This window comes from Amblyraja radiata, chromosome 15 (assembly GCF_010909765.2).
Source record: "Amblyraja radiata isolate CabotCenter1 chromosome 15, sAmbRad1.1.pri, whole genome shotgun sequence".
NCBI classification, from domain to species: domain Eukaryota; kingdom Metazoa; phylum Chordata; class Chondrichthyes; order Rajiformes; family Rajidae; genus Amblyraja; species Amblyraja radiata.
This window is the reverse complement of record NC_045970.1, coordinates 41528672-41556444: the sequence shown is the minus strand read 5'-3', so window position 1 is coordinate 41556444 and position 27773 is coordinate 41528672. Positions and strand designations below refer to the sequence as shown.

The 27773-nt window shown below is 42.3% G+C and overlaps 2 protein-coding genes and 1 non-coding gene across 11 annotated transcripts in view; 1 reads left to right on the top strand and 2 right to left on the bottom strand.

Annotated features, from left to right (window-relative positions):
* mypn (myopalladin) overlaps window positions 1-15633 on the top strand; it is a 129795-nt gene extending 114162 nt beyond the window's left edge. For all 9 annotated transcript variants that reach the window (XM_033034247.1, XM_033034249.1, XM_033034251.1 and 6 more), the window contains 4 exons: window positions 2034-2241; window positions 13004-13169; window positions 13662-13795; window positions 14192-15633. In XM_033034247.1, the coding sequence (XP_032890138.1) occupies window positions 2034-2241; window positions 13004-13169; window positions 13662-13795; window positions 14192-14358 (675 nt within the window). In that variant the 3' untranslated portion in view covers window positions 14359-15633. The remainder of the gene's footprint in view (window positions 1-2033; window positions 2242-13003; window positions 13170-13661; window positions 13796-14191) is intronic.
* Window positions 15634-19906: 4273 nt separating this feature from the next.
* Window positions 19907-19988, bottom strand: trnas-uga. The gene has a single exon. It is a non-coding gene; the product is annotated as a tRNA-Ser (tRNA).
* A 5672-nt stretch (window positions 19989-25660) lies between these two features.
* atoh7 (atonal bHLH transcription factor 7) lies at window positions 25661-27091 on the bottom strand. The gene has a single exon (XM_033034246.1). The coding sequence runs from the start codon at window positions 26582-26584 to the stop codon at window positions 26132-26134; it is 453 nt and encodes a 150-aa protein (XP_032890137.1). The 5' UTR covers window positions 26585-27091; the 3' UTR covers window positions 25661-26131.
* Between the last annotated feature and the right edge of the window lie 682 nt (window positions 27092-27773).

The window sequence follows — 27773 nt, the reverse complement described above, 5'->3', positions numbered from 1 at the left end:
CTTGTCCAACTTACTTCTCCCACTGACGGCTCAATGGACTCTGACAAAAGTGATCACTGTCCCTTTCAATATTTCTTTCAAAATGCTCGTTCACGTGAGCGTGGTCTTTGTCATTCATTATTATTGTTGATGATACAATCAACATAATGTACTTTGTGAAGACCAAGCTGAGGGGCAATAATACATTCCCACTAAATCTTCCCCTGCTGGCTAAAGTCTGTTTCCTGCATTGCTGCAGCTCCCTCTTACCATCACCTTCATCTATCTCCCTATTTCTCTACCCCTGTCTTCCCTTTTGAGCACCTCATCTTTTTCACCTTTCATTTATAACCCTTGTTTTCTCACAACACTTCAATACCATAAATACATTCTCACTGATATATCTTTACTGATGTCCTCTCTCAGCCCCTATACTAACAAATGTTTCATATGTAACCTCCATCTCAATTCTTCTTTTTCTCACCTATAGTTTTCTTTAATCTTTCTTTTTTTGTTTGAGTGTTCACCTGTTCAAAAGACTATGTGTCTAATTATTTCCTTGCATTCGTTTCCATCTGAATATGTCTTCCTCATTCCTTTTGTGTCTTTCTTGCGGGGGGGGGGGGGGGGGGGGGGGGGACACATTTTTCAATTCCCAAATTTATTCACTTTCCTCTTTCAAAACCTTAACTGTCGAGTCTTCGGCCCCTGATCCACCGCAGCAAATCTTCATTCGTTGCACCACTCTCACTTCCATCTTTGGTGCCCTGGTGTCCAATAACAGTACTACTCTGTCATTCTAGCTATTTCCCCCAAGCTTTCATAACTCAACAAGCGCAACCGTGATAAATGCATTGAATGGATTGAGACATTCATTTTCAGGCCTGACTAGAAACACAGAAAGCACTTTTGGGCTCTGCTTTTCTCATGAGCATCCTGAAACACCAAATAACACCAAGATTCTAACATCACACAGAACAGAAACAGCCCTTCAGCCCGCCATGTCCTCACAATTGGAGGAGTTGCAGACAGTGAGGGATGCTGTCAAAAGATACAATGGGATTTAGATCAACTGCAGAAATGAGTGGAGTAATTGCAGATTGAGTTTAATCCGAGCAAGTGTGGGGTGTTGCATTTGGGAGGTTGAAAGTTAGGGGACAGTATATAGTTAATGGCAAGACCCTTAACAACATTGATGCGCAGAGGTATCTTGGAGTCCAAGTTCATAGGTCACTGAAGGTGGCAGCACAAGTAGATAAGATGGTAGGGAAGGCAATATGTCTTCATTGCTAGGGGCATTGAGTGTAATAGTCAGGAAGTCATGATGCAGCTCTATAAGACTTTGGTTAGGCTGCATTTGGAGTATTGCATGCAGTTCTGGTTGTCCCATTACAGGAAAGATGTGGAGACTTGGGAGAGCATGCAGAGGAGAAGCAAAAATGAAAAGCAATCTGGCTTTGTGAAAGAGAGCAGCGAGTAGGGACAAAAGAAAGTTGTTCATAATGGTGGAAAGCGTAAAGTGTTTTAAATTAACAATTTACCATATTGAAGGGTTGGTCAATACTGAGAAGAACCACAGCAGATTATTAGAAGCCATTAATAAATATGAAGTGTGTTGGAAGGAACCGCAGATGCTGGTTTACACTGAAGATAGACACAAAATGCTGGAGTAACTCAGCGAGACATGCAGCATCTCTGGCGAGAAGGAATAGGTGATGTTTCGGGTAGAGACCCTTCTTCAGAGAACTGGTAGATAATTGACTAATTAATTTTAGCCCAATCTACAAGGATACTTTGATTTGGAATCTTGGTTGCAAAATAAGGATTTAATGAGGATTGAAAACAAGGATTTTTTTCAATGTGTTTACACAAATCTCCAGATGAAGCAACACTGATTAATAAAACTATAAGGTAAATAGGGCAAGTGTTTGTTGTTGGAGATAAAATTGAAAAGTTAAATTAGTCAGTCAGAGACTTAGTGACAGATTCCTGTAGACAGAACAGTTCTGCTATTAAGATGTTTGCAGTATATTAAAACAGATTCATTTTTTTAGGTGAGTGGTCTGCCGAATCCTGACCTTATGTGGCTGCTGGATGGAATACCTGTTGTGCCCAATTTTACCCACAAGATGCTGGTGCGCGAAAATGGAATTCACTCCCTATTGATTGATCCTCTTACAGCAAGTGATGCAGGGACTTACACATGCATTGCAACAAACAAAGCAGGACAAAATTCATTCAGTTTGGAGCTCTCTATTGTAGGTAAGGCATAATTATTGTGTAAATGATAGAGCTTAGATAAGATAGTTAAAATAAAATCTGGAAATTTGGATAACTGACCGAACTTGTAAGGAACTATTAGCAATTACTTGTTGTGCAGGAGATACTGGGCTCTGAAAGACCTGCTTTTTTTTTAGTTGCCAAGTGGATTCCTAATATTCAAAATTAGGAACAAGATTTTAACAAAGAGTGTACCTTTCGCTGTGTCTATGCACCTACAGATTGGTGGCAACAGACCAGGCTAATTATTGATGTTAATTGGTGCACAATGACAAATTGACAGTAGTCCTGGCCTTATCCAAATGCCAAGCTTCAGTCTATGCCTACTTTCAATTTCCATGGCTGAACAATGTGGCGTAGAGGTACAGTTGTTGCATTACAGTGCTTGCAGTGCCAGAGACCCGGTTCGATCCTGACTACGGGTGCTGTCTATATGGAGTTTGTACGTTTATCGCGTGGGTTTTCTCCGAGATCTTTGGTTTCCTCCCACATTCCAGACGTACAGGTTTGTAGATTAATTGGCTTGGTATAAGTGTAAATCGTCCCAAGTGTGTGCAGGATAGTGTTAATGTGCTGGGATCGGTGGTCGGTGCAGACACGGTGGGCCGAAGGGCTTGTTTATGCGCTGTATCTCTAAGCTAAACGAAACAAATGCTAAATAGCATAAAAGACACTAAACAGGATCATAAACCACTCACAGGTTAATAGCTGAATTATTTATTTTACTTCCTGATGCACTTAGAGACCTTTCAGAACTTTATTTTACATTGCCTCGGTAGCCTTCATGGAATGATACAACAGTTGGTGAAGAATTCGCATTCTTTGCCAATCTGTGCTTAAATAGGCATGGGTGACCTAGTTGGCTTGTTTTTCTTCAAATTGGTTGGGAAAATAAAGAGAGACTGAACAACAAGATAACAAGCTCATAGAAATTGAGAGGGAAAGTATTCTCAGAAGGAGACTATATTCATTAATAATAATAATAATAATAATACATTTTATTTATGGGCGCCTTTCAAGAGTCTCAAGGACACCTTACAAAAATTTAGCAAGTAGAGGAAAAACATGTAAGCGGAATGAAATAAATAGTAGAGACATGACTAGTACACAAATTAAAGACAGAATTCAATTCAAAACACAATATGAGGCAATTCAAGCGCAGATGAAAAGGGAGGGGGACGTGGGGCTAAGGATAGGCAGAGGTGGGTCTTGAGGCGGGACTGGAAGATGGTGAGGGACACGGAATTGCGGATCAGTTGGGGGAGAGAGTTCCAGAGCCTGGGAGCTGCCCTGGAGAAGGCTCTGTCCCCAAAACTGCGGAGGTTGGATTTGTGGATGGAGAGGAGACCGGCTGATGTGGATCTGAGGGACCGTGAGGGTTGGTAGGGGGAGAGGAGGTCAGTGAGATATGGGGGGGCCAGATGGTGGAGGGCTTTGTAGGTGAGGACCAGGATTTTGTAGGTGATCCGGTGGGAGATGGGAAGCCAGTGAAGTTGTTTGAGGACTGGACTGATGTGATGCCAGGATTTGGTGTGGGTGATGAGTCGGGCGGCTGCGTTCTGGAACAGTTGGAGTCGGTTGATGTAGGTGGAGCTGATGCCAAGGAGAAGTGAGTTGCAGTAGTCCAGTCGGGAGGAGATGAAGGCATGGATGAGTCTTTCAGCAGCGGGAGGTGTGAGAGAGGGTCTGATTTTGGCGATGTTGCGGAGGTGAAAGAAGGAGGTTTTAATGACATGGCGGATGTGAGGCTCAAGGGAGAGGGTGGAATCAAAGATCACGCCAAGGTTGTGGGCCTGGGAGATGGGGAGACAGTGGTGCCGTCGATGGTGAGAGTGGGGTTATTGATTTTGCTGAGTGTGGATTTGGAGCCTATGAGGAGGAATTCTGTTTTATCGCTGTTGAGGATTAAGGATCTCCAGGGAACCTGGACTTACGTGGACTTATCTTACCTGAACTTCACCAGCGGTCAATGATTTAGCGATCTTTGCCTCAATGGGCTGCGAACTTCAAAATATGTCAAGGAAAGCACTCTTAATGGCAGTCAGGGTCTTAACTTCGATGCATCTCACTGTCTAGATTGATACTGTAATATATACAAAATCTAACAATTTTCAAGGCACCTCTGCACTTCTATTTTACAAATAAAATATATTTTAGTCGTTCTTGTCTTACTAGTGGGAGGCTGGCTGAGTGAGCACAAGTGGTAGAAAGTTACCTAGAAAATAGTCATAGGATTGGGCAGATTAATGAAAGAGAAATCATGGGACTTGAACCAATGAACATGTATATTCCGCTATTCAATGGGTGCCACACAAAAAAAAATGAAACAAAATGATAACAGCTAAAATTGAAGGGAATCTCCTGACATGATCTGAAAATTGGTTCATAAACAAAAAGCAGAGAGAGAGAAAGAGAGAGAATCATGTTTAGGATGGGAGGCCGTGACGAGTGTGATGCCACATAAGTAAATTCTAACGCCCTCCCCCGCTGTTCACAATTGTCATAAATGATTTGGACGAGAAGTCCCAATGTTATGTTACCCAACTTCATTAATCAGATAAACTTGGATGCCATTGTGTGTTGAAAGGAGGATGAAAAGACGTTTCCAGAAGTTACAAAGTGAATGGGCAAGGACATGGTAGATGGAAAATAATGCGGGAAGAATGTTATGTCACTTATTTGGGTAGAAGAAAATAAAGAAGTGGTTATATTTCAAATGGGGATAGAATGAAAGTTGTGATTCAGAGTGACCCGAACGTCCTCATACAACAAACATTTAAAATTAGTATCTCGATACAGCAGAGAATCCGAAGCATAGTGGTATGTTGATCTTCATTACAAGTGAATTTAAATACAAGAGGACAGATGTCTTACCACAGATGTTTAGGGACCTTGTGGGACTGCACCTGGAATGTTGAGTACAGATCTGGCTTCCATATCCAAGGATGCTTTCATGCCTGTGATAAAGTGAGTTCAATGAAGGTTTACCAGAACGATTCCTGGGATTGCAAGTTTCTTTGTTGAGGAGAGGTTATGTAGAATGTGATTACACAGACTGGACCTGTGTTTACAAGAATGAGAAGTAATATTGAGACTTCATGGGGTAAATGCTACTGCCTGCCCCTGACAAGGGAGTCATGAGCCATGAGTCATCTTCTCAAAATCACAGGCTGGCCATCTGACGTGAGAAGAAGACTCTTCATCTGGAGGCTAATTAATCTTGCATTTCTCTATCCTAGTAGCGGGAATAAAGGAGGGCTTTTTTGATTGGCTGCCAGTGACTAGTGGTGTTCTGTAGGGGTAGAAGCAGTGTTAGGTCAGCTTCATGTCCACTTCACGATTTATGTTAATAATCTGGATGAGGGAATTGATAGCTTTGTGACCAAGTTAACAAAGATAATTGGAGGAGCAGGTAGTGTTGAGGAAGCAGGGAGGGGGGGGGGACCTCATTGAAACCTACTGGATAATGAAAGGCCTAGACAGAGTGAACATGGAAAGGATGTTTCCAGTAGTAGTAGAGTCTAGGACCATGGGGCACAGGCTCAGAATAAAAGGACGCACCTTCAAGATGGAGATGAGGAGGAATTTCTTTAGCCCTAGGGCGGTGAATCTATGGAATGGCTGTGGAGGCCAAAACATTGGGTATTTTTAAGGCAGAGATTGATAGGTTCTTGATTCGGAAGGTGTACGGTAAGAAGGCAAGAGAATGGGGTTGAGCTGGACAAAATTGTTCAGCCATAATTGCATGGCGGATTAGACTTGATGGGCTGAATGGCCTCATTCTACTCCTATGCCTTGTAGTCTTATAGTCTTACTCCTGCTTCTATTTCTTGTGTTACAACGATGCAACTCATGAGCCTGAATCCCACACACACATACAGAGTAAGCTTACCCTGAGAGATGTGCTGTCATTACAAACATTGTAACCTCCACCACTGGAAAAGTCAAGTCGCACTTCTGCTGCCTTCTGCAGGAATTGTGAGGTTCTCAAGATATTTAGTAGGACGCTCCATGCTATGAAGTTCTACTTCATGAGGGGGTAGGCCTCCTTCTTGAGGAATTGAGGTGCAGAAACTCAAGAACGGGAAGGGGAATTGAGTTGAAATGCAGCCTAGCTGCACTTCATTTTCCAACAGCAGTCCTGCGCTTCTAACCTGCTATCTATCAATGACCATCATATCACCTGTTTACTGGCAGCTGAAAATTAACAAACATCAAGAAATGCATATTTAATAAATAAAATTTGGCATAATCATACAAGAATGAACTAATCATTCCATTTGTGATTGCATTTTACAAAGCTTTGCTCCTCCTAGTGCTGCTTGAGGTTCTTATCAAGTTATTGTTGATCAAAGACTGCTGAGCTTCAAGCGCACAACGCATTAGTTATGCATTCCAATTATCATGCATCTGTAATAAAAACAGAAATACTGGAAACATTCAGTCTGTAACATTAACCCAATTCCTGCATAAAATCTCTTCTGGGGCCTTTGCAGCAGAACTAAAGTGAGACCTGTCCCAACAGCCTCAGCCTTAGCGAGTGATATTCTTTCTTTTCAGTCTGGCTGATGGGCACATCCATCCAGTGCTGGACCAAGTGTAGCTCCCTCTACTTTCCCAATCTCTAGATTATTACCCATCTCATTACTCAGGTGGTGGATATGGTTGCAAGACTGAGCTTTACCTAAATTCTGATTCTTTCTGCAGGCCAGCCTGTGATCTACCTACATTTCTTAGAAATACCTTAAACACCACTGCATATATGCCGCTCCATCATTGTTTATAATAGTGTGTGGCATATATTTGATTTCTAACCGTGCTCCTATTGTCCATGTCCACGAGGGAGGGAGGTAAGGTAGCAAACTGGTGGACTCTAATGGCGACTTTGCAACTTACCCATGGTTGAACAAGTGTCTGATGGCTTATATGGTTTTCCTTGTTTGTGCCCGCTCTCTTCATTTTCATTCCCCAACCTCTTCCTTCTGAAATCCTCTGATTGCCTGGCTGGGAAGTGTTGGTCAATCCTTTGCTTGGTGTCTTTTGCCAATGCCGACTGATTTTATGGCAGCAGACAGACTGGAGCCTTCAGCAAACATACTTTTCAAGGATTCCGTATTGCGCCCATAGTCCAGAAGTGAATATCAACTGTGATGGGACTGACTAAGATTTTCCAATAGTCACAAGCTGCATCAACACTCTTCTGTCTTATCAATGATCCTTATTGACATATGTACTGTACCTAGGTACAGTGAAATTCAGATTCAAATTCAGATTCAGATTCAACTTTAATTGCCATTGTCAGTGTACAGTACAGAGACAACGAAATGCAGTTGGCATCTCCCAGGAGAGCGAAAAATTCTTTGCTTTTGCATACGACCTGGTGAAATCATACAGCAGATCTCACCCAGACAGCACACAAAGTTACAAAATGCTCATCAAACAGTCTCTATTTCCTTGCAGTAGCTACCAGGCCTGCCACCGCATGAGGCAGCAGGCGGCCCAGCACTAGGTCCCCCTTGGATCCTGACGCCCACCCTCTACCGGGCCCCCCCCCCCTCCCAATGACCCCTTACGTCTCAGCGCCCCCCACCCCCCCGCCAGTTTGCTCTCAGCGGCCATCCTTGCTCTCGGTGGTCCTCCTCACTTTCGACGGCCCTCCTCCATCTTGAAGGCCCTCCTCCATCTTGAAGGCCCTCTTCCATCTTGAAGGCCCTCCTCCATCTTGAAGACCCTCCTTGCTCTTGGCAGTGCAGGTTCCCGGACACACATGGCACCCCCTTCCCCCCCCCCCCCCCCCCCCCCCCCCGCCAGGCTGCTCTCGACTGCGCCGGTTCCCCCTCGCTCTTGGCGGCCCTCCCGCATCTCAGGTGTCTTCTGCCGCTGTGGGCACCTCTGAGAACTGAGAAGCTCTATTCTATTCTCAGAGCTCTAACAATTATCAAGGGACTGTGTGAAATGCATCTGCTAATCAGTCATTATGCTATTTAAATCATTAAAGTCACACAATATTGGCCCCTTTGGTTCCTCTCCTGTCGCTCTTCTTTGTCTGCTTGATTACATGGGTGGTATTGTAAATACTGAAGATGGTTATAAGAAATTATAGCAGGATCTCGATCATGTGGGCAAGTGGGCAGTGGAATGGTTAAAGGAGTCTGATACAGATATGTGAGACGTATAGCATTTTGGGAAGTCAAACCAGGGCAGGATCTTCACAGTGAATGGCAAAGCCCTGGGAATATTGTAGAGCAGAGGGATTTAGGAGTGCAGGTACATAGATCCTTGAAAGTAGCATCACATGTAGATAGGGTGGCCAAGAAGGATTTTGGTATATTGGCCTTCATCAGTCAGCATATTGAGTATAGAAGTTGGAATGTTATGTTACAGTTGTACAAGATGTTGGTGAGGCCGCATTTGGAGTATTGTGTTCAGTTTTGATCACTCTACTATAGGAAGGATGGTGTTAAGCCGGAAAGAGTGCAGAGAATTACAAGGATGTTGCCAAGATTTGACTGCCTGAGCTATAGGGAGAGGTTAGGTAGGCTTGGACTTTATTGGAGTCTGAGGAGTGATCTTATAGGCATGTATAAGACCATGAGGGGAATAGAGAGGTTAGGTGCACAGTCTTTTCCCCAGAGTAGGGGAATCAAGAACCAGAGGCATAGATTTGTGAGAAGGGAGGATTTAATAGGAACCCGAGGGGCAACTTTTTCACACAGAGGGTGGTGAGTGTATGGAACGAGCCGCCGGAGGAGGTAGTTGAGGCAGGTACTATAACAACAAAGGACATTTGGACAGGTACATGGATAGGAAAGGTTTAGAGGTATATGGGCCAAACGTGGGCAGATGGGGCTAGCCTAGATGGGGCATCATGAGTATGTTGGGCCGAAGGGCCTGTTTCTGTGTTACATGGCTCTATTACTACTTCTAGTGGTGTATGATGTTATTTCAGACTTCTAACTCCATTGGGGCAGTGCCAATTCTGGCTGATTTGTACCGCAGCTTCCTTTACTTATCTTTCATTTATATCTATTGTTACGCTTAACTAAAATAACGTATTACTTATTCATCCTTTAGATTTCCCCTTCTTCTTACAAACACAACCTTTTAGATGTAATGTTTCTGAATTTACACCACTCTACACCATATGAAAAAAAGTACTTACAAATATCCGTAGAAATTGCATTTCACCTTTTTTGCTGAAGTTTAAGATAGTTGTTGGTGCAAAATGGGGTTGCTTCACAAGCATAGGTAAATTGACTCCAAACAGCTGTGCAAAAGTGCTCCTAAAAATACCCCAAACAGTGTATTAAATCATTAGCTGCCTGTGAGCTGACAGGAGCATTCTGAAAAAGAGCATTCAGCTGCCAATGGTTCCTGTGCTGCATTTACAACAGACTTCACCCTTACAGTGATAGAGAGAAATAAAGGTTGGGGAGGACTGATGCTCTTTGAGAGTTTTACCACTTGTGTATCCCATGGAAAATGCAACCAGCCTATTTCTCTATTCCCATAAGTGCTGGTAGTAATGACTGTCAAGTATTTAGTCTTGTGTAGGAAGGAACAGCAGATGGAGTAACCCAGCAGGACAGGCAGCATCTCTGGAGATGAGGTCTCTCCAGACATGCTGCCAGTCCCACTGAGTTACTCCAGCATTTTGTGTCTATCTAGTGTTTAATCTTACTCTTTACGGAGATTACAGGAGATACATTGTTGTAAGACAGGAGTAGGCCATTCGGCCCTTCGAGCCAGCATCGCCATTCACTGTAATAATGGCTGATCATACACAATCAGTACCCCGTTCCTGCCTTCTCCTCATATCTCTTGACTCTGCTATCTTTAAGAGCTCTATCTAACTCTCTCTTGAAAGCATCCAGAGAATCGGCCTCCACTGCCTTCTGTGGCAGAGAATTCCACAGATTCACAACTCTCTGGGTGAAAACGTTTTTGTCATCTCATCTCTATTCTAAATGGCCTACCCCTTATTCTTAAACTGTGGCCCCTTGTTCTGGACTCCCCCAAAATCGGGAAATTGCATTCTGCCTCTAGCTTGTCCAATCCCTTAAAAATCTGATATGTTTCAATAAGATTCCCTCTCATTCTGCTAAATTCCAGTGTATACAAGCATTCTTTCAACATATGACAGTCCCGCCATCCCGGGAAATAACCTGGTGAACCTACGCTGCATTCCCTCAATAGCAAGAATGTCCTTCCTCAAATTTGGAGACCAAAACTGCACACAATAGTCCAGGTTCGGTCTCACCAGGGCCCTGTACAACTGCAGAAGGACCTCTCTGCTCCGATTATCAACTCCTCTTGTTATGATGGCCAACATGGCATTAGCTTTCTTCACTGCCTGCTGTACCTGCATGCTTACTTTCAATGACTGATGTACAAGGATACCCAGATCTCATTGTACTTCCTCTTTTCATAACTTGACACCATTCAGATAATAATCTGCCTTCCTGTTCTTGCCACCAAAATGGATAACCTCACATTTATCCGCATTAAACTGCATCTGCCATGCATCTGCCCACTCACCCAACCTGTCCAAGTCACCTTGCATCCTCATAGCTTCCTCCTCATAGTTCACACTGCCACCCAGCTTTGTGTCATCTGCAAATTTGCTAATGTAACTTTTAATCCCTTCATCTAAATCATTAATGTATATTGTAAATAGCTGCGGTCCCTGCACCGAGCCCTGCTAGTCACTGCCTGCCATTCTGAAAGGGATCCGTTAATCCCTACTCTTTGTTTCCTGTCTACCAACCAATTTTCTGTCCATGTCAATACCCTACCCCCAATACCATGTGCCCTAATTTTGCCCACTAATCTCGTAAATGGGACCTTATCAAAGGCTTTTTGAAAGTACAGATACACCACATCCACTGGCTCTCCCTTGTCCATTTTCCTAGTTACATCCTCAAAAAATTCCAGAGGATTAGTCAAGCATGATTTCCCCTTCGTAAATCCATGCTGACTCAAACCGATCCTGTTACTGCTATCCAAATGTGCCGCTATTTCATCTTTTATATTTGACTCCAGCATCATCCCCACCACCGATGTTAGGCTGATGGTCTATAATTCCTTGTTTTCTCTCTCCCTTCTTTCTTAAAAAATGGGATAACATTAGCTACCCTCCTAGCTATCCACAGGAAAATCTATAGACCATTGGAAAATGATCACTAATGCATCCACAATTTCTAGAACCACCTCCTTAAGTACCCTGGGATGCAGACCATCAGGCCCTGGGGATTTATTAGCCTTCAGTCCCATCAGTCTACCCAACACCATTTCCTGCCTAATGTGAATTTCCTTTAGTTCCTCCGTCACTCTTGGTCCTCTGGCCACGAGTACATCTGGGAGATCGTTTGTGTCTTCCTTAGTGAAGACAGATCCAAAGTACCTGTTCAACTCGTTTGCCATTTCCTTGTTCCCCATAATAAATTCACCTGTTTCTGTCTTCAAGGGACCCACATTTGTCTTAACTAATTTGTTCCTCTTCACATACCTAAAGAAGATTTTACTATCCTCCTTTATATTTGTGGCTAGCTTACCTTCATACCTCATCTTTTCTCCCCGTATTGCCTTTTTAGTTATCTTCTGTTGCTCTTTAAAAGTTTCCCAATCCTCTGGCTTCCCGCTCATCTTTGCTATGTTATACTTCTCTTCTATTTTTATACTGTCCTTGAATTCCTTTGTCAGCCACGGATGCTTCTTACTGCACTTAGAATCTTGCTTCCTCTTTAGAATGAACTGATTCTGCACCTTGTATTATTCCCAGAAATACCTGCCATTGTTGTTCTACTGTCATCCCTGCTAGGGTCTCTTTCCTGTCAACATTGGCCAGTTCCTCCCTCATGCCTCCATAGTCCCCTTTGCTCAACTGTAATACTGACACTTCCGATTTTCCCTTCTCCCTCTCAAATTGTAGATTAAAACTTATTATTTTATGGTCACCACCTCCGAATGGCTCCTTTACCTTGAGTTCCCTTATCAAATCCGGTGCATTGCACAACACTATATCTAGAATTGCCTTCTCCCTGTTAAGCTCCTGTAAAAACTGCTCTAAGAATCCATCTTGGAGGGACTCCACAAACTCCCTTTCTTGGGGTCCAGTACCAGCCTGACTTTCCCAGTCTACCTGCATGTTGAAATCTCCCATAACCACCTTAGCATTACGTAGCATTACCTTTGCTACACGCCAATTTTAACTCTTGATCCAACTTGCACCCTATATCCAGGTTACAGTTTGGGGGGGCCAGTAGATAACTCCCATTAGGGTCTTTTTACCCTTATATTTCCTCAGCTCTATCCATACTGACTCTACATCTCCTGATTCTATGTCACCCCTAGCAAGGGACAATGGAACAAGGCAGAAACAAATCATGACCTCACTAGATGTGAGTGCAATCTTGGTCTGTGTTATTTTTGTGGCATTCTACACTTCTACCCATGATACTGACAATGTTGTAGTCTTTTTCAAAAGAGAAAGAATCATTTTACAGCTTTGTTTCTGTGAATTCTCCCAATTGACCATTAAAATGTGGAAATATAAATGTATTAACATGACTGAAACAATTCATGGTATTATTACCCTGACAGGAAGACCAATGGACACAGGAGGTATAATAAGTTAATATATTTGCAACAAAAATAGGACGAGGAGATGTATTATAAAACTTATGCAATGTTCTAAAGTACATTTCTATTCTTCTGTTTCTATATGTTTGGTTTGATTTTGCAGCAAAAGAAATTACAAGGCAACCAGTGTTTATTGAGAAGCTGCAGAACACAGGAGTTGCAGAGGGCCATCCAGTTAGATTGGACTGCAGAGTGATGGGCATGCCACCTCCCTTTATCTATTGGAAGAAAGAAAATGAGACGATCGTTGCCAACAGAGACAGAATAAGGTGTGCCTGAACTACTGCGTACAGTGCGGTATACTGCCGTTTATGCAAAATATGGTTTGGTAAAATTATTTCTGGGAATAATACAGAAGGTGCAGGATCAGTTAATTCCAAAGGGGAAGAAAGATTCTAAGGGGAGTAAGAAGCAACCGTAGCTGACAAGGGAAGTCAAAGAGAAAATTAAAGAGAAGAAGTATAACATAGCAAAGATGTTTGGGACGCCCCAGGATTGGGAAACTTTTAAAGGACAACAGAAGATAAAAATATTAGTTTGTTTTCCCTTGAGATCTACACCTGCCAGAATGGTACATTGTCAATGTGAGTACAATGTAGCACCTGATTTAAGAATGTCTATGTTTCCAATAAGCTCTCTGTAGGCATGAATCCCTTTCAGGTGCCTGAAGTCAGTAAGTTGTTTGCCTGGTATATTTTTTCAATGGACATATCCAATTTGTTTTATGTGTTTAACTAAATCCATGCATTTGTCCTGCCCAGCTTGCACCGAGATTCTACAGGATATGTCTGTCTTCTGATCCAGCCAACCAAGAAGGAGGATGCTGGTTGGTATACAGTGTCTGCCAAAAATGAAGCAGGAATTGCATCTTGCACAGCAAGACTGGATTTATATGGTTAGTATTGATCTCAATACTCACTGCTTAACAGTTATCAGAGTAGATACGCCCATAGTAGGGTGGTACGGTGGAGCAGACTTTCTGCCTTACAGCACCAGAGACCCTAGTTTGACCCTGACTATGGATGGCGATTGCTTGACAACATTAACAACTTTCTGACAGATTGTGTTCTTCAGAGGCAAGTGAATGTTTCCTGCAGGATAGTTTTACATAGACCTTTCTTTACCAAGATTGCTATTTATCTGCTTATCAATTTCCAACGTTACTTTCAAATGCTTTCTATTTTATGATCAGAATCAATTATTAATGGTCAGGTAGTAAATCACTTAGAATATCACTAAAATTCTCCATCACAATGTAAAGGCTCAGATTGAGTCTCTTTTTTTGTTACAGCTCAGTGGCACCAGAACATTAAGCAGCAAATAAGGAAAGTACAATCTCCAAGCAGTCGATATGCTGCTCTTACCAGCCAAGGACTTGATTTTAAATCTGCTTTCACATCAGTAGACACCCCACAGATTCCAGCCAAACAAAATGCAATGGAAAGTGATGAACTGTGATGTTTCTGATGGAGTTATTTAATTATATTTGCTTCTGCAAAACTTTGAAAAGTGAACATAATAGATGTCAAATGATCAAGGTTTACATAAGTTGTTTTTCAAGAGCATAGTACCTTTGCAAATGCAATATGCAACGGCTGAAATGATTATATTTAATTAGCATGTAGACACTACAAAGAAGCAATATGATGATTTCTATAGTTCCTTTTTAATATGATGGCAAAATGCTATTCATGAATGTAAATGTTAACAATGTCACAGTTGAAATATGTTACTAGGTGTTCCGTAATCAAAGCACATTGGATGTCAATCGCCAACAATTTTGAATGTCTGTTAATGTTCTGTTTTACGGAGGCTTTTAAAAGCAATGTGATAAGGAAAAGGTGATCCGTATTAAAGAGAGCGATATGAAATGTTTGGTTCTGACAAGGCAAGCAGATTATTTTCACATGCACATGGCTCTCTGAAGCTCATTCACGCTACACCAAATCATCACATAATTACCCCGTGTTTCTTTATTATGATATTACATGCTGGTACAATGCATTAAGTTGTATGTACCAGTTAAATCCTTTGACTGCAGTGAACAAATTTACTCATGTTTTTGTGTTCCTTTATAACAATTAAATTACTATGTTTTTTTGATTGTCTATTAAAAAGGTTAACTTTCCTTCAGAGCTGCTTTGTGAGTAATTTACGCTTTTAAGTTTGAAATGGCTAATCACAGAGGTCCATTGATTGTGAGATTCCTGTCATTCTTTTTCTTTAACTGCTTTGGTTGGTGTTAAAGTTAGCCACATGGCTACCTACTCGTGTGATGAGTGAAACATCCCCTCCATTTTACACGGGACAATTTTACCTCAAACCGAAAATGTATATGGATCCACACAGAAGAGAACTTTCAATCAACTAAAGAGTAAACCTTTACAAGTTTTTTTTAATGTTTACCTATTATGCTCGGTAACATGTCACTGTAGAAATTATTGCACATACCTGAGTATTAATCCACCAAAGATAGCAACTGCTCCAAAACAGCAGTTTCTTTTATTTTGTTTTCAAATATTTTTCACATTGCTGAATGTGAGATAGAACATTATTTTCAGGATGTTTAGGAGTTACGAAGAGATTCACCGAATCAATTTACACAAGCTTCAATATTACATTAAGTGCAGGAAGAACACATCTTTGGCTTGAGTCAAATATTTCAATGTAAGCTTGCACTTGTAAAGAATTAATGGATTGTTTATTTTGTGAATAAAGTTTTATTTATTCTAACAAGTTTTCAAGTTGTGAATTTACATGGATTGGCATTAAGGAAAAACATGAAACACACTTAATGTCGGGGCTGGCGTGTTGCGTTTCACAGACCGAACTGTCCAATTAATAGTAACAGATGGGCACTCCCTCTCAACCACATTCTCTTGCCTTCTCCGCATAACCTCCTGACAGCCGCACTCATCAGGAATGTATCTATCTCTGCCCCTATTCTTCACCCTTTTTACAGTAGTTTTGTTTTATTGGAGACGCGGGAGACAGCGGATGCTGGAATACTGAGCAAAACACGAAGTGCTGGAGGAATTCGGTGCATTTGTGTTTAAGAAGGAACTGCAGATGCTGGAAAATCGAAGGTACACAATAATGCTGGAGAATCTCAGCGGGTGCAGCAGCATCTATGGAACGAAGGAAATAGGCAACGTTTCGGCCCGAAACGTTGCCTATAGGGTGATTTCACGAAAGGTCACTGGAGCGTAGATCCGCACCCACGTGACCGAAAATTTTAACTGGAGTACATGCGTCACTTCCGGTACATGTTAGTGAATGGGAAAACACGCACTTTCACACCCGTTAAAAACATCGAAAACGGCCCGTTTTTGAGCTGCAATTAACTTTACCAGTCGGGGTGACCGTGAGGAACAGCTACCTAAATTTACAGTCCAAACAAAAGATAGAAACTAAGGTAAATTCAAGAGGGAGCTGAAGGTGTCAAAACAGCGGAAGTGGTTAGCGGACATTTGCCGTGGAGATTTAAAGATCCAAAATATCGGAAATTATCGCGTTTGCTCGCTGCATTTCATCAAAAGTGGCATTATTGACTTTTTATCTTTATTCATTTGTTATATAAAAAGTATTAAAAGTTAAAAATCCGTCAGTAAAATTGCAAAATCGCCCATGGTTCTCAGGTGGGTTTTAACATGCAAAATGAAAACGCTTCTGAAGCTCCATTTACCATTTAAATAATCGTAAACTATCAATGTTTGAATTTTGTGGATGTGGATGGGATGTGGATGGGAAAATGTTTGAATTTTCTCCCGACCTTACAAAGTTACACGACTACCTGCCGTTAGCGCCACGGAGGTCCCCGGTGGTCCATGAATGCCGTACTGTTATCGCAGGAGGTTCCCACGATGTTAAACTCTTGTTAAGTCTTGCTTCAGGTCGCACCGTGAGAAAGCCCTTTTAGAATACAGGTAATGTTTGTCTCCACACGGCGTAATACCTTTCTGGCATTTCAGATTCTAGACCACTTAAGTAGTTCCATTTTATATCCATGACAACCAGTAAATCAGAAAGGGAATGCATGGGGGGGGGGGGGGATTGTAACTCCCTGGCCCATGGCGAGGGCAGATTTGGAAAAGATCCATTGGATTAGGAAAATCATTTTATTTTAACAACATCCTTCAATTTCCCAGGGGACTACTTCAATCATGTGAAACCCTTGATGATCACATATGACTAGACTTTAGAGATACAGCATGGAAATAGGACCGTTGGACCAACGGGTCTGCGCTGACCAGCAATCACCCCCCATAAACTGGCACCATTTTTTTAATGACGCCAAGTAACCTACAAACTTGCACATCTTTGGAGGGTGGGATAAAATGGAGCAGCCAGAGAAACCCCATGTGGTCACAGGGAGAACGGACAAACTCCATACAGACAATACTCATAGTCAGGATCTAACATGGGTCTCTGGCGCTGTAAGGCAGCAACTCTACCGCTGAACTGTTGTGCCAAACGATGGTATGATGAATCGAGGACCTTGATGCCAACAGCATGGACACTGTATTCAGTAAACTCTGGTGTAAGAACGAAAAGTGTCAAAACAAACTGCTGGACAAACTCAGTGGGTCAGGTAGCATCTTGGTCGGTATGGACACGTTGGGCTGAAGGGCCTGTTTCCGTGCAGTAAACTCTAAATTGAGATCCTTAATTGAGGGACGGTCAATTTTAATATCACTAAAAAGGAGAAAAGAGTAGTGAGAGTTCAGGCCCAACCTGTTCCCTTGACGGAGAGAAGTAAGAACAACAAGTCCAACAAATGCTGGATATCAAGGGATATCGACTGATGCAAGGGAAAAATGAAGATTTTGGGAAGTGAAAACAGGGAAGGTCCTGTCGGTGTATGGAGAGTATAGGGAATACTTTTTTAAAACTTGGATGACAACAAAAGGGCACAAAATGTCACCGGTGAACAACATTAAAGAAAACCCCAAAACATTTTATAAATATATCAGATGCTATACCTGACATTACTCCAGGTAGAATGCTGGCAATCATGTTGTTTGCATTGATTTACATGCAATTGGGTTTCTAACACTCCTTGTAAATGAAATAAAATCTAACTTAAATATCTAAAGATTTACAAATAATGAAAGGGCTAACTCCATGAATAATGTATCGATTATTTTTATATCAATAATGAACAAATAACTAATCATGTGAAAAGCGTTGAGTTTTAAAATTAATGCTAATAACTTTTAACAATTGCTCTGGTACCTTATCAATGCTCACAGCAAAACTGAGAGGGGCCTGAAGTCACTTGAATGGAAATGTTAGGTGAGATGGGATAATTGGTATCTGAAAGATAAAGACACTTTCCCCAACAGCATTACCAGTCATTATTGTAGCCTCAGTTACATGTGGTGGTAATGTTTGAACTGATAATCTTGTGCAGTTGCATTGCATTCATGGATCCAAATTCCTGAATAGCATAATTGCAGCTCTTTTTTGTTAAAGATTATCCTCTGGTACACCAGGTGGTGACAGAGAGTTTAAAAATTCATCAGGAAAATGTACAACCTCGCCAATGTCTGTCACAGTCAGTACAGTTTAGATTTTACAGTTTGTCAAGAACATTTTGAAAGAAGATCTCTAGTCATAGTCTTTGCTGCATCACGTTTTTGGTGCTAAAATGGCTCTTTTGCACAGCCATTGGTAATTCAAATAGTATCATGTGACATTTGGGGAAGCAGTAAGCATCAGATCATGAAGCCCAAGTTCTTAATCAAAATGATTCCTCTTGACTTATTGTATTTAATTTCCTCATTTTTTAATTTGAGTAAATTTGATGTAAACTATTTTGCAGATGGATGGCATGTGATTGGATATTGGTTTTCAAGTGTAATCATTTAACATTTCCCCAAATCTATGATGCTTTAAAACCTGCTTTCAGTTCATCTGCTTTAGTACTTCATGGAATTACTAGAAGTTAAGTTTTAGTTTTGTGATACAGCGCGGAAACAGGCCCTTCGGCCCAACGAGTCCGCACCGACCAGCGATCTCCGCACCCTAACACTATCCGACACGTACTAGGGACAATTTACACTTATACCAAACCAATGAACCCTCACGCCTGTACATCTTCGGATTATGGAAGGAAACCAAAGATCTCGGCGAAAACCCAGTCAAGTCACGGGGAGAACGTACAAACTCCATACAAACAGCAGCCGTAGTCAGGGTCAAATAGGGGTCTCTGGCGCTGCAAGCGTGTAAGACAGCAACTCTACCATTTGCCCAACATGCCGCAATTTCTGAAGATATTGCCAGGACTCGAGGTCCGAGTGTTTGACAAAAATCTCTAGCTTTCACTAATTTAACACTATGCCAAAGATCTTACAACATTTAATCTAATGCTTCAATGGTTGCACACACATCCAAATAAGTTAACAACCTTTTAGAATGTTTTCCATTGCAGTTCCCTTCAAAATGTTACACTTTGGACACTTGTCAAGTCTAATAGACAAACGTGTATTTCCCCTCACCTACCAGAAGTAATGAAGCAGCATCTGATGGTACCAGATCCAGCACAATTAAACTTTATCATTGACATTTGGCCAAAAATAGATAAACATAGAAAATAGGTGCAGGAGGAGGCCATTCGGCCCTTCGAGCCAGCACCGCCATTCATTGTGATCATGGCTGATCGTCCCCTATCAATAACCCGTGCCTGCCTTCTCCCCGTATCCCTTGACTCCACTAGCCCCTAGAGCTCTATCTAACTCTCTCTTAAATCCATCCAGTGACTTGGCCTCCACTGCCCTCTGTGGCAGGGAATTCCATAAATTCACAACTCTGGGTGAAAAAGTTTTTTCTCACCTCAGTCTTAAATAGCCTCCCCTTTATTCTAAGACTGTGGTTCCTGGTTCTGGACTCGCCCAATATTGGGAACATTTTTCCTGCATCTAGCTTGTCCAGTCCTTTTATAATTTTATATGTTTCTATAAGAACCCCCTCATCCTTCTAAACTCTAGTGAATAAAATTGAAGACCGCAGCGAGCAGGGTTCGAACCTGCGCGGGGAGACCCCATTGGATTTCAAGTCCAACGCCTTAACCACTCGGCCATCGCTGCCGTTGAATGAATGAATGCCGAAATGAATCTACTTTTATTTTACGTTCTAGATCTACTAAGATCTAGTAAATCTTACTACTAAGTATTTTACATTCTAGATCTACTTCCATGATCATTGTGAACAGCCTCGATAATATTATCCTAGACAAAGTATAATATTATCTTTTGTGTATCATTAAACGTGCTCTTTCTCTCTGATATATTCATCTGATTGGACTTTTTTGCCTTCCATCACAGTGAGGAATGTGGGGAATCCGCTGTGGTGGATGTTTATGTTAACTTTTAAGTAGATGTGCGTCTTCTTGCTTATTTTTCGTATGGCTGTATGGTAATTTGCATTTCATTGTACAATAATTAGTAAATGTGACTATAAAAGACCTTTGAAACTTTTGAAACCTTGATTTAAATCGAAGCTGGTATTGCACAGAAACTCATTACACAAATTGTAATTTTATCCAAATATTTAGCACCACAGAAATTGATTTTTTTCTTGAATCAATTGAACAGACTTTCTTTTGAACCATAGTCACATGTGGAGTTAAGTGGCATTGATATCACCACCATCAGTTGTGTTTACTGTAATAGGGCAAACAGTTTTCTCGAAAGCAGGGACTCTGCAGAAGGATTTGGACAGGTTGGGAGAGTGGGCAAAGAAGTGCCTGATGGAATACAGCGTAGCAAATTGTGAAGTTACAGGTATGCATTTTGGTAGTAGGAATAAAGGCGTAGACTATTTTATTAAATGGGGAGAGAATTCAGAAATCGTAGGTGCAAAGGGGCTTGGGAGTGCTGGTACAGGATTCCCTAAAAGTAAGGAAGGCAAATGCAATATCGAGAGGACTAGAATAGAGCGCGTGACGTCTGGAGCACGTGACATCATTTGAAGATGGACGCAAAATGCCGGAGTAACTCAGCGGGACCGGCAGCATCTCTGGTGAGAAGGAATGGGTGATTTTTCGGGTCGAGACTCTTCTGCAGTCTGAAAGAAGGGTCTTGACCCGAAGCGGCTGTGCGTACGCATGTAATCGTGCCCGACCTTCGCGGGACCATCGCGGCTCAACGCGACCACGAGGTTGTGTAATTTGCGTGCCAAGGACACGTAAGTGGGACAGGCCCTTTAGAAAGGAGACGAGTAGGAATTTCATTAGTCAGAGGGTGGTGAATCTATGGAATTCATTGCCACAGATGGCTGTGGAGACCATTTCAATTGATAATTTTAAGGGAGAGGTTGACAGATTCTTGATTAGTACAGTGTCAGGGGTTATGGGGAGAAGACAGAAGAATGGGGTTGAGAGGAAAAGATAGATCAGCCATGATGGGCCGAATGGCCTAATTCTGCTTCTGTAATTCATGAATTTATGCACTTATGAAAACTCTTCCCATTAACAGCACTTGAATTGAATTGATTAGGCACAGAGGACTATAAGTCAAGTGCTGGAAGAGGATTAATGTGGATGAGTCAGAATAGACATGATGGTTGAATGGTCTGTTTCCAAGTGGTATGATGGTATGATTTTATCCCTAGATGTGACAATAACACCTGTTGAAGGAGTAGCAAACCATCTTACATTGGGAACACTTACAATGTTTAAGCTTTCTATAAAATACAAGCAGAACTATTTTATATATACCTTTTGAAATCTGAAATGGTAATTAGAATAATTGTAATAATTTGTGACTGACTGAGTTTTTAACTGCAGTTTACTCATAGTTATTTGAAACTCCTTATTTAATATACATAAACAATCACAAAGTTGTATGCAATTTTTTTTTTAAAGAACTTATAGCCCTAGCCATAGCTTTCTGTTTTATACCTCAGGGTAGAGTGTTACAAGAAATATAACCATGGCTAATATTGCTCTATTTATAAGTAATTAATCTCTGTAAAAGTTAGGGAATATGTTGGAAAACATTTATTTAGCTGTATCCTTAGGGAAAAGAAAATATACTGTGCTGGAAAAAAAGCGATCATTAATTATTTTGTGCCAGCTATTTCTATTTACGAATAGCTGTTGACAGTGTTAGTGATTCACTGAACTCTTCGGAATTGGGACAACCCATTCTTTGTTTAAAAAAAAGTACTAGTTAAGCATATTCAGTCTTGCAAATGAGGATATAATCCACAGTGCTGATGGTCCTCTTTAACATATTGCGGGGCCAGGGGGATTAGTTCTCTAACATATTGAAGAACCCATATTTCAGTAAAAACTACCAACCATCCACAACATTAATAATAAAAATTATGCCAATGATCTAAACAAATTTGTGATAGTTAAATACACAATATTATTCAACCTTTAATAGACAATAGACAATAGGTGCAGGAGTAGGCCATTCGACCCTTCGAGCCAGCACCGCCATTCAATGTGATCATCCCCAATCAATATGTAGGTCCCTTGCATCCATTGGGGGGACATTTGTCTTTTCATCTCTGGCCTTTGTCCAGCCATCTGCTGATCAACCCCCCCCCCCCCCTATTACTTGCTAGGTTTTGTCCTGCCCCTCCTCTCTTCCAGCTCCCCCCCTCACCACCACAATCAATCTGAAGAAGGGTCCCGACCTGAAACATCACCTATCCATATTCTCCAGAGATGCTGCCTGACTTGTTGAGCTACTCCAACATTTAGTGTTGTGTTTTTTTGTTTTTCTAATATTGTACTGTTCTATGTTCCTCAAAATAATCTATTGTCAGTCCAGGGTCAGGCACAATTAGCATGTTTGCAAATGACACTACAATAGGCAGTTTCGTAGTCAGTGAAGATGGTTATCAAGAATTACAATAGGTGGGCAAATGGGCTGAGGAAAGGCTAACAGAGTTTGGTTAAAGGCTAAAACCAGGCTATCTACAAGTACCAGTGCATACTTCCCTGAAATTGGCACCACAGGTAGGGTGGTGAAGGGGCTTTTGGCACTCTGGCCTTCATCAGTCAGCGAACTGAGTACAGAAGTTGGAACATTATGTTACAGTTGTACAAGACATTGGTGAGGCCACACTTGGATCATTGGATTCAGATTTGGTCACCCTGCTACAGGAAAGATCCCATTCAGCTGCAAAGAGGAAAGTGAAAACAAGATATTTCCAGGACTCGAGGGCCAGAGCTATAGGGAGAAGCTGGGCAGGTTAGGATTTTATTCCTTGGAGCGCAGGATGCTGGTGGGTAATTTTATAGAGGCGTATAAAATCATGAGGGGAATAGATAGAGTGAATGTACAGTCTTTTTCGCAGGTAAAGAATCAAGAATTAGAAGACATTGGTTTAAGGTGAGAGGGGACTTATAAGAACCCGAAGGGCAACCTTTATATACCGAGGTTGACAGATATATGGAATGAGCTACCGGTGGAAGTAGTTGGGGCATATAACAAAATTTAAACAATATTTGCACAGGTTCATGGATAGGAATGATTTGGAAGGATGCGGACCAAATGTGGGCAAATGGGACTAGCTTATATGTGGCTTATGGGTTGGCATAGGCAAGTTGGGCCGATGGGCCTCTTTTTGAGCTGTGTAACTCTATGACATGCCCCTCATACTTTCCTTTGTTTACATTTACAATTTTGCTTTATTGTGTGGATTAGTCTTTGAACAGTTTAGAATTGTATTAGAAATATTCAGAACTGTATTTTGACAGAGACAAAAGGAACTACAGATGCTGGAATCTTGAGCAAAAAAACAACATGCTGAAGGAACTCAACGGGTTAGACAGCATCTGAGCACGGAAGTGGACAGATAATGTCTCAGGATGGGACCTTTCTTCAGACTGATTGGAATGGATAGGGAAATAGATAGAATCAGTCTGAAGATTGGTCAAGGCCTGAAAGGTCTGTCCAATTTCTTCCACAAATGCTGCTTGACTCACTGAGATCCTCCAGCACTTGTTTTTTTGTGTGTGTTTTGACAGGTTTGATAATCAGCTAAGAAAGGGTGTAGCAAACAATCTTCAAGCTTTTTGCAACAGTTTCATGTCCTTAATTTGCTTCTATTATCTCCCCATGAAACAGACTCGGATGAAGGGTCCCAACCCAAAATGTCACCTATACATGTGCTCTGAGATGCACCTTTGCGGTTGCAGCTCCTAGACTGTGGAACAGCGTCCCTCCTCCCATCAGAACTGCCCCCACCATCGATTCAAAAGGGTCAAGACTTAAAACTCATCTTTACTCTCAAGTCTTTCTTGACGTCCTCTGAGGGAAGGCTATATGTATGTATTTATGTATGTACTTAATCTATGAACCACTGTTGTCTAACATTATTACCTCCACTTTGGTCAACGAGAGTTGTTTTTTAAATGTGCTATAGAAATAAAAGTGACTTTACTTGACTAAAAGTGACTTGATCCACTGAACTACTCCAGCGCTATGTTTCTGATTTTGTAAACCACCATCTGCAGTTTCTTGTTTCTAGATAGGTTGAGATGCTGTTCAGCATGGTCCTAGTCACACAAAAATGCCACGTCTAACCTTGATAAGGGCCTTTGCATTGAGTGGAGCAATCCAAACAATGAAACGAGTGAGGTGGGATCTGTAGGGAGTGGGAGATGTGGGAAAGTCAAAATGTGAGGGTAGAGGAGGATCAGAAAGAGAGCGATCAGGGAACACAGGACATTAGGTGACCTGAAATGGAAAAGATTCAGTTTAGGGCTTGAGCATGGTAACAATTTGGGGACTCTGCCCCAGTGTCAAGGAATGGAATGAGCAGAAACTAGTGATAAGCTCAATCGTATTCCATGGGGAGGGGGGACTGTTTCTTGCAGGGGAGAAGTTGAAGTATGGGGAGAGTGGTTTAAGGAGTTGATAGTGAAAATTGACTGAAGATTTTGAGTGGTCAATAACTCTGTCAGAAGAACTTAAACTGTGGAGGAGGGAAAACTGCAGATGCTGGTTTACACCGAAGATAGACACAAAATGCTGTCAGCGGGACAGGCAGCATTTCTGGAGAGAATGAATGGGTGACGTTTCGGGTCTCAACCCGAAGCGACATCCACTCATTCTCTCCGGAGAAGTTGCCTGTGCAGAACTTGAACTGTGCTCGATGTAGTCAAGCCTGTTGTGAGGGAATATGGCTAAATCACGCACCACCTTCAATGTTCAAATTTGCATTTTTCAGGGAAGCAGTGGAGAAACGAACTCTAGTTGGTAGTTGAGGCCAGTTCATTGGCTATATTTAAGAGAGAGTTAGATGTGGCTCTTGTGGCTAAAGGGATCAGGGGGGTATGGAGATAAGGCAGTTGCAGGATACTGAGTTGGATGATCAGCCATGATCATATTGAATGGCGGTGCAGGCTCGAAGGGCCGAATGGCCTACTCGTGCACCTATTTTCTATGTTTCTATGTTACCGAGATGCTCTCTAAGGTGAAGAGGGTAATGGCAATGTGGAGGGCATCAATAGTTGACCATTCTGTACCTGCAGAAATGCAGTAATGTGGAGATAGCTGGTAACTTGGCAATCCTCTGACACGGAGGATTGTCTTTGAAATCTGCCAGTGAGGGAAAGTTGCAGCCAGCTGTGCACAGACTCGAGGGAAAACATCGGAATGGACGAGAAAAAGTTAAAGGAAATCTCCATGGAAACCCCGTCCCCTTCATTCTCGCCTGCAAAAGAAGATCACATAACGCTTCATATTGCCCCCCCCCCCCCCCCACCCCCCCCCCCCCACAAAAATAAATCCACACATTTATCGGTTTAAATATTTAATCACATCCAAGAAAGCAACAAGAATTACATAGAATGTATTTCAAAGTCTGATCTCAAGCAGAAAGATTAATTTCAACCCAGTCATTCAAACATATAGCAATCAGAACTTTAAAAAAAAACCATATAAAGCCTTTTATAAAACCTTTAACAATTTCTACTCTAAAAGTCATTATTTGCATGCAAACGTCGAATTGTGTTCCTAATTTTACAGGGAACTGCTTCAGTAAAATGTATGTACATATGAAACCAGTGTATTGGAAACGTTGTAGCAACGTGATAAGTTCAGCAACGTATTTTGTATGCTATTTACATATATCACAGCGAATCAAATCTCACTACTACAAAACTTGTCTAAATTCATACAATCGCCAGCAGGACTGGTGCATTTAAACTGAAGCATCGCCAGTTTCTGTTCAAGGTTTGTACGAGCCTTCCTCTGCCACTGGCAATTTAATTGACTATCGGGTAAGTGTCGTGGTTGAAGGGGAAGATGCTGTCCGTATAACAGTTCTTCTTCTCCAATGCCTGCTGTTCCGCGTAAGTCTGCATGTCCTCGCTCCCCTGTACGTGCTCGTACTGGATGTGAATCCAGCTCCTGTCGCCGCCGTGGCGCTCGGCCTCGGTCAATATTCGGGTCAGGGCCATGATGTAGCTCAGGGCCATCTGCAGTGTCTCGTATTTGGAAAGTTTCTTGTCCTGGCCCCACTGTGGCACCACTTTGCGGAGCTGGTCGAAGGCGGTGTTGAGTCCCTGCATGCGTCTCCTTTCGCGGGCGTTAGCGGCCATCCTCTGGCGGACGCAGCTCTCCGCCCTGTCAGCGCCGCCCAGACCCGCCTCGCAACTCTCGCCGGCGTCCAGCTCCGCTGCAGATGGCGGAGCGCAGGCCGACCCGTTAGATTTCATCTCTGCTTCTCCCGGCGCCGTGTCCGTCCGAAGATGCTTGGAGTCTTGCCCCGGCTGCCTCGCCCTGACTGGGGGAACCGGCCGGCATCCGCTCCGGAGCCTGAGCTTCGCACCTGCCTCTCACCTGTTCACCTGCCCCGGGGTGTCGCTACCTGGACCTGGGGTCCCGGCCTCCAACTGCGGGGACGGGGTGGGGCGGCTGTAGACGATTCTCACAATAACACATCCGCTTGTAACAGTTGTGATTGTTTTAATGTAACGGACTGTGGAAGAGAATACTTTTTTTTCCAGGTTTGATCCCGGTTCGAGACTGGCCCTCCCGTTGTCTGCTGCGGCAGAGCAGAGCAGAGCGGCGGAGATCGCACAGCAAGCAAAGCTGTCGATCTTGACCGGCGCCCCCGCTGGAAGCGAACCCCAGCCGCTGATCGTTGAGGGAAGTAGCGGGGTTTGATTCGGGATGGCTGGTGCAATGGGAGTGCGGCGAACAGCCTGTCAGTGCCTGGTTTTATAGCCCCGGACTGCGCCTTTAACAGGTGGCAGCAGGTGGAACCGCGTCCCCAGCCAGAGTCCCAGCACCATTCCTCCCTGGGAAAATCTGATCGGACCAGAGCCCCATCGCTGCAAGCACTCGCTTTCCAGTAGTTTCCATATGTTGAAATGTACCTTGAGTGTGAAAAACGTGGACATTGATTAATATCCAAAAGGCGATTAACATAAATTCCCTGGTTCCCAAGGGCCAGAGAAAAGCGAAATGCTACGAAATATAACGGGGAAGTGTATCACTTGTAATGCCAATAGTATTACAGTCAATGTGTACGTTGCAGAAAGGCCACGAAAAGTTAGCATGTAGCCTCAAATAACTGAAAATAATGTCCTTTATATAAATCTGTGCATTGCAACCCGGAGCTTCACGAGAACATGGTCATGTTTAATTATTTTATGCAAAATATGACTGTCCAGTATATTTAACATCGTTTTAGTACCAACAAAGTAGAAATGGGTTCAGAATGAAACGGCAGTAACGCTGTCCAGCAATATCTGGGTGAATTTGTAGAGATTCGCATCAGTTCTAGTCCAGCAGAGTTTTGAATCTCCGATTCGCTTGTTGGCTTTCATTTCCTTCTCAGTTAGTTATTTTATCTTCAGAATAGTCTCATGACATCGTCTTATTTTTTAATTATTTCTTGAT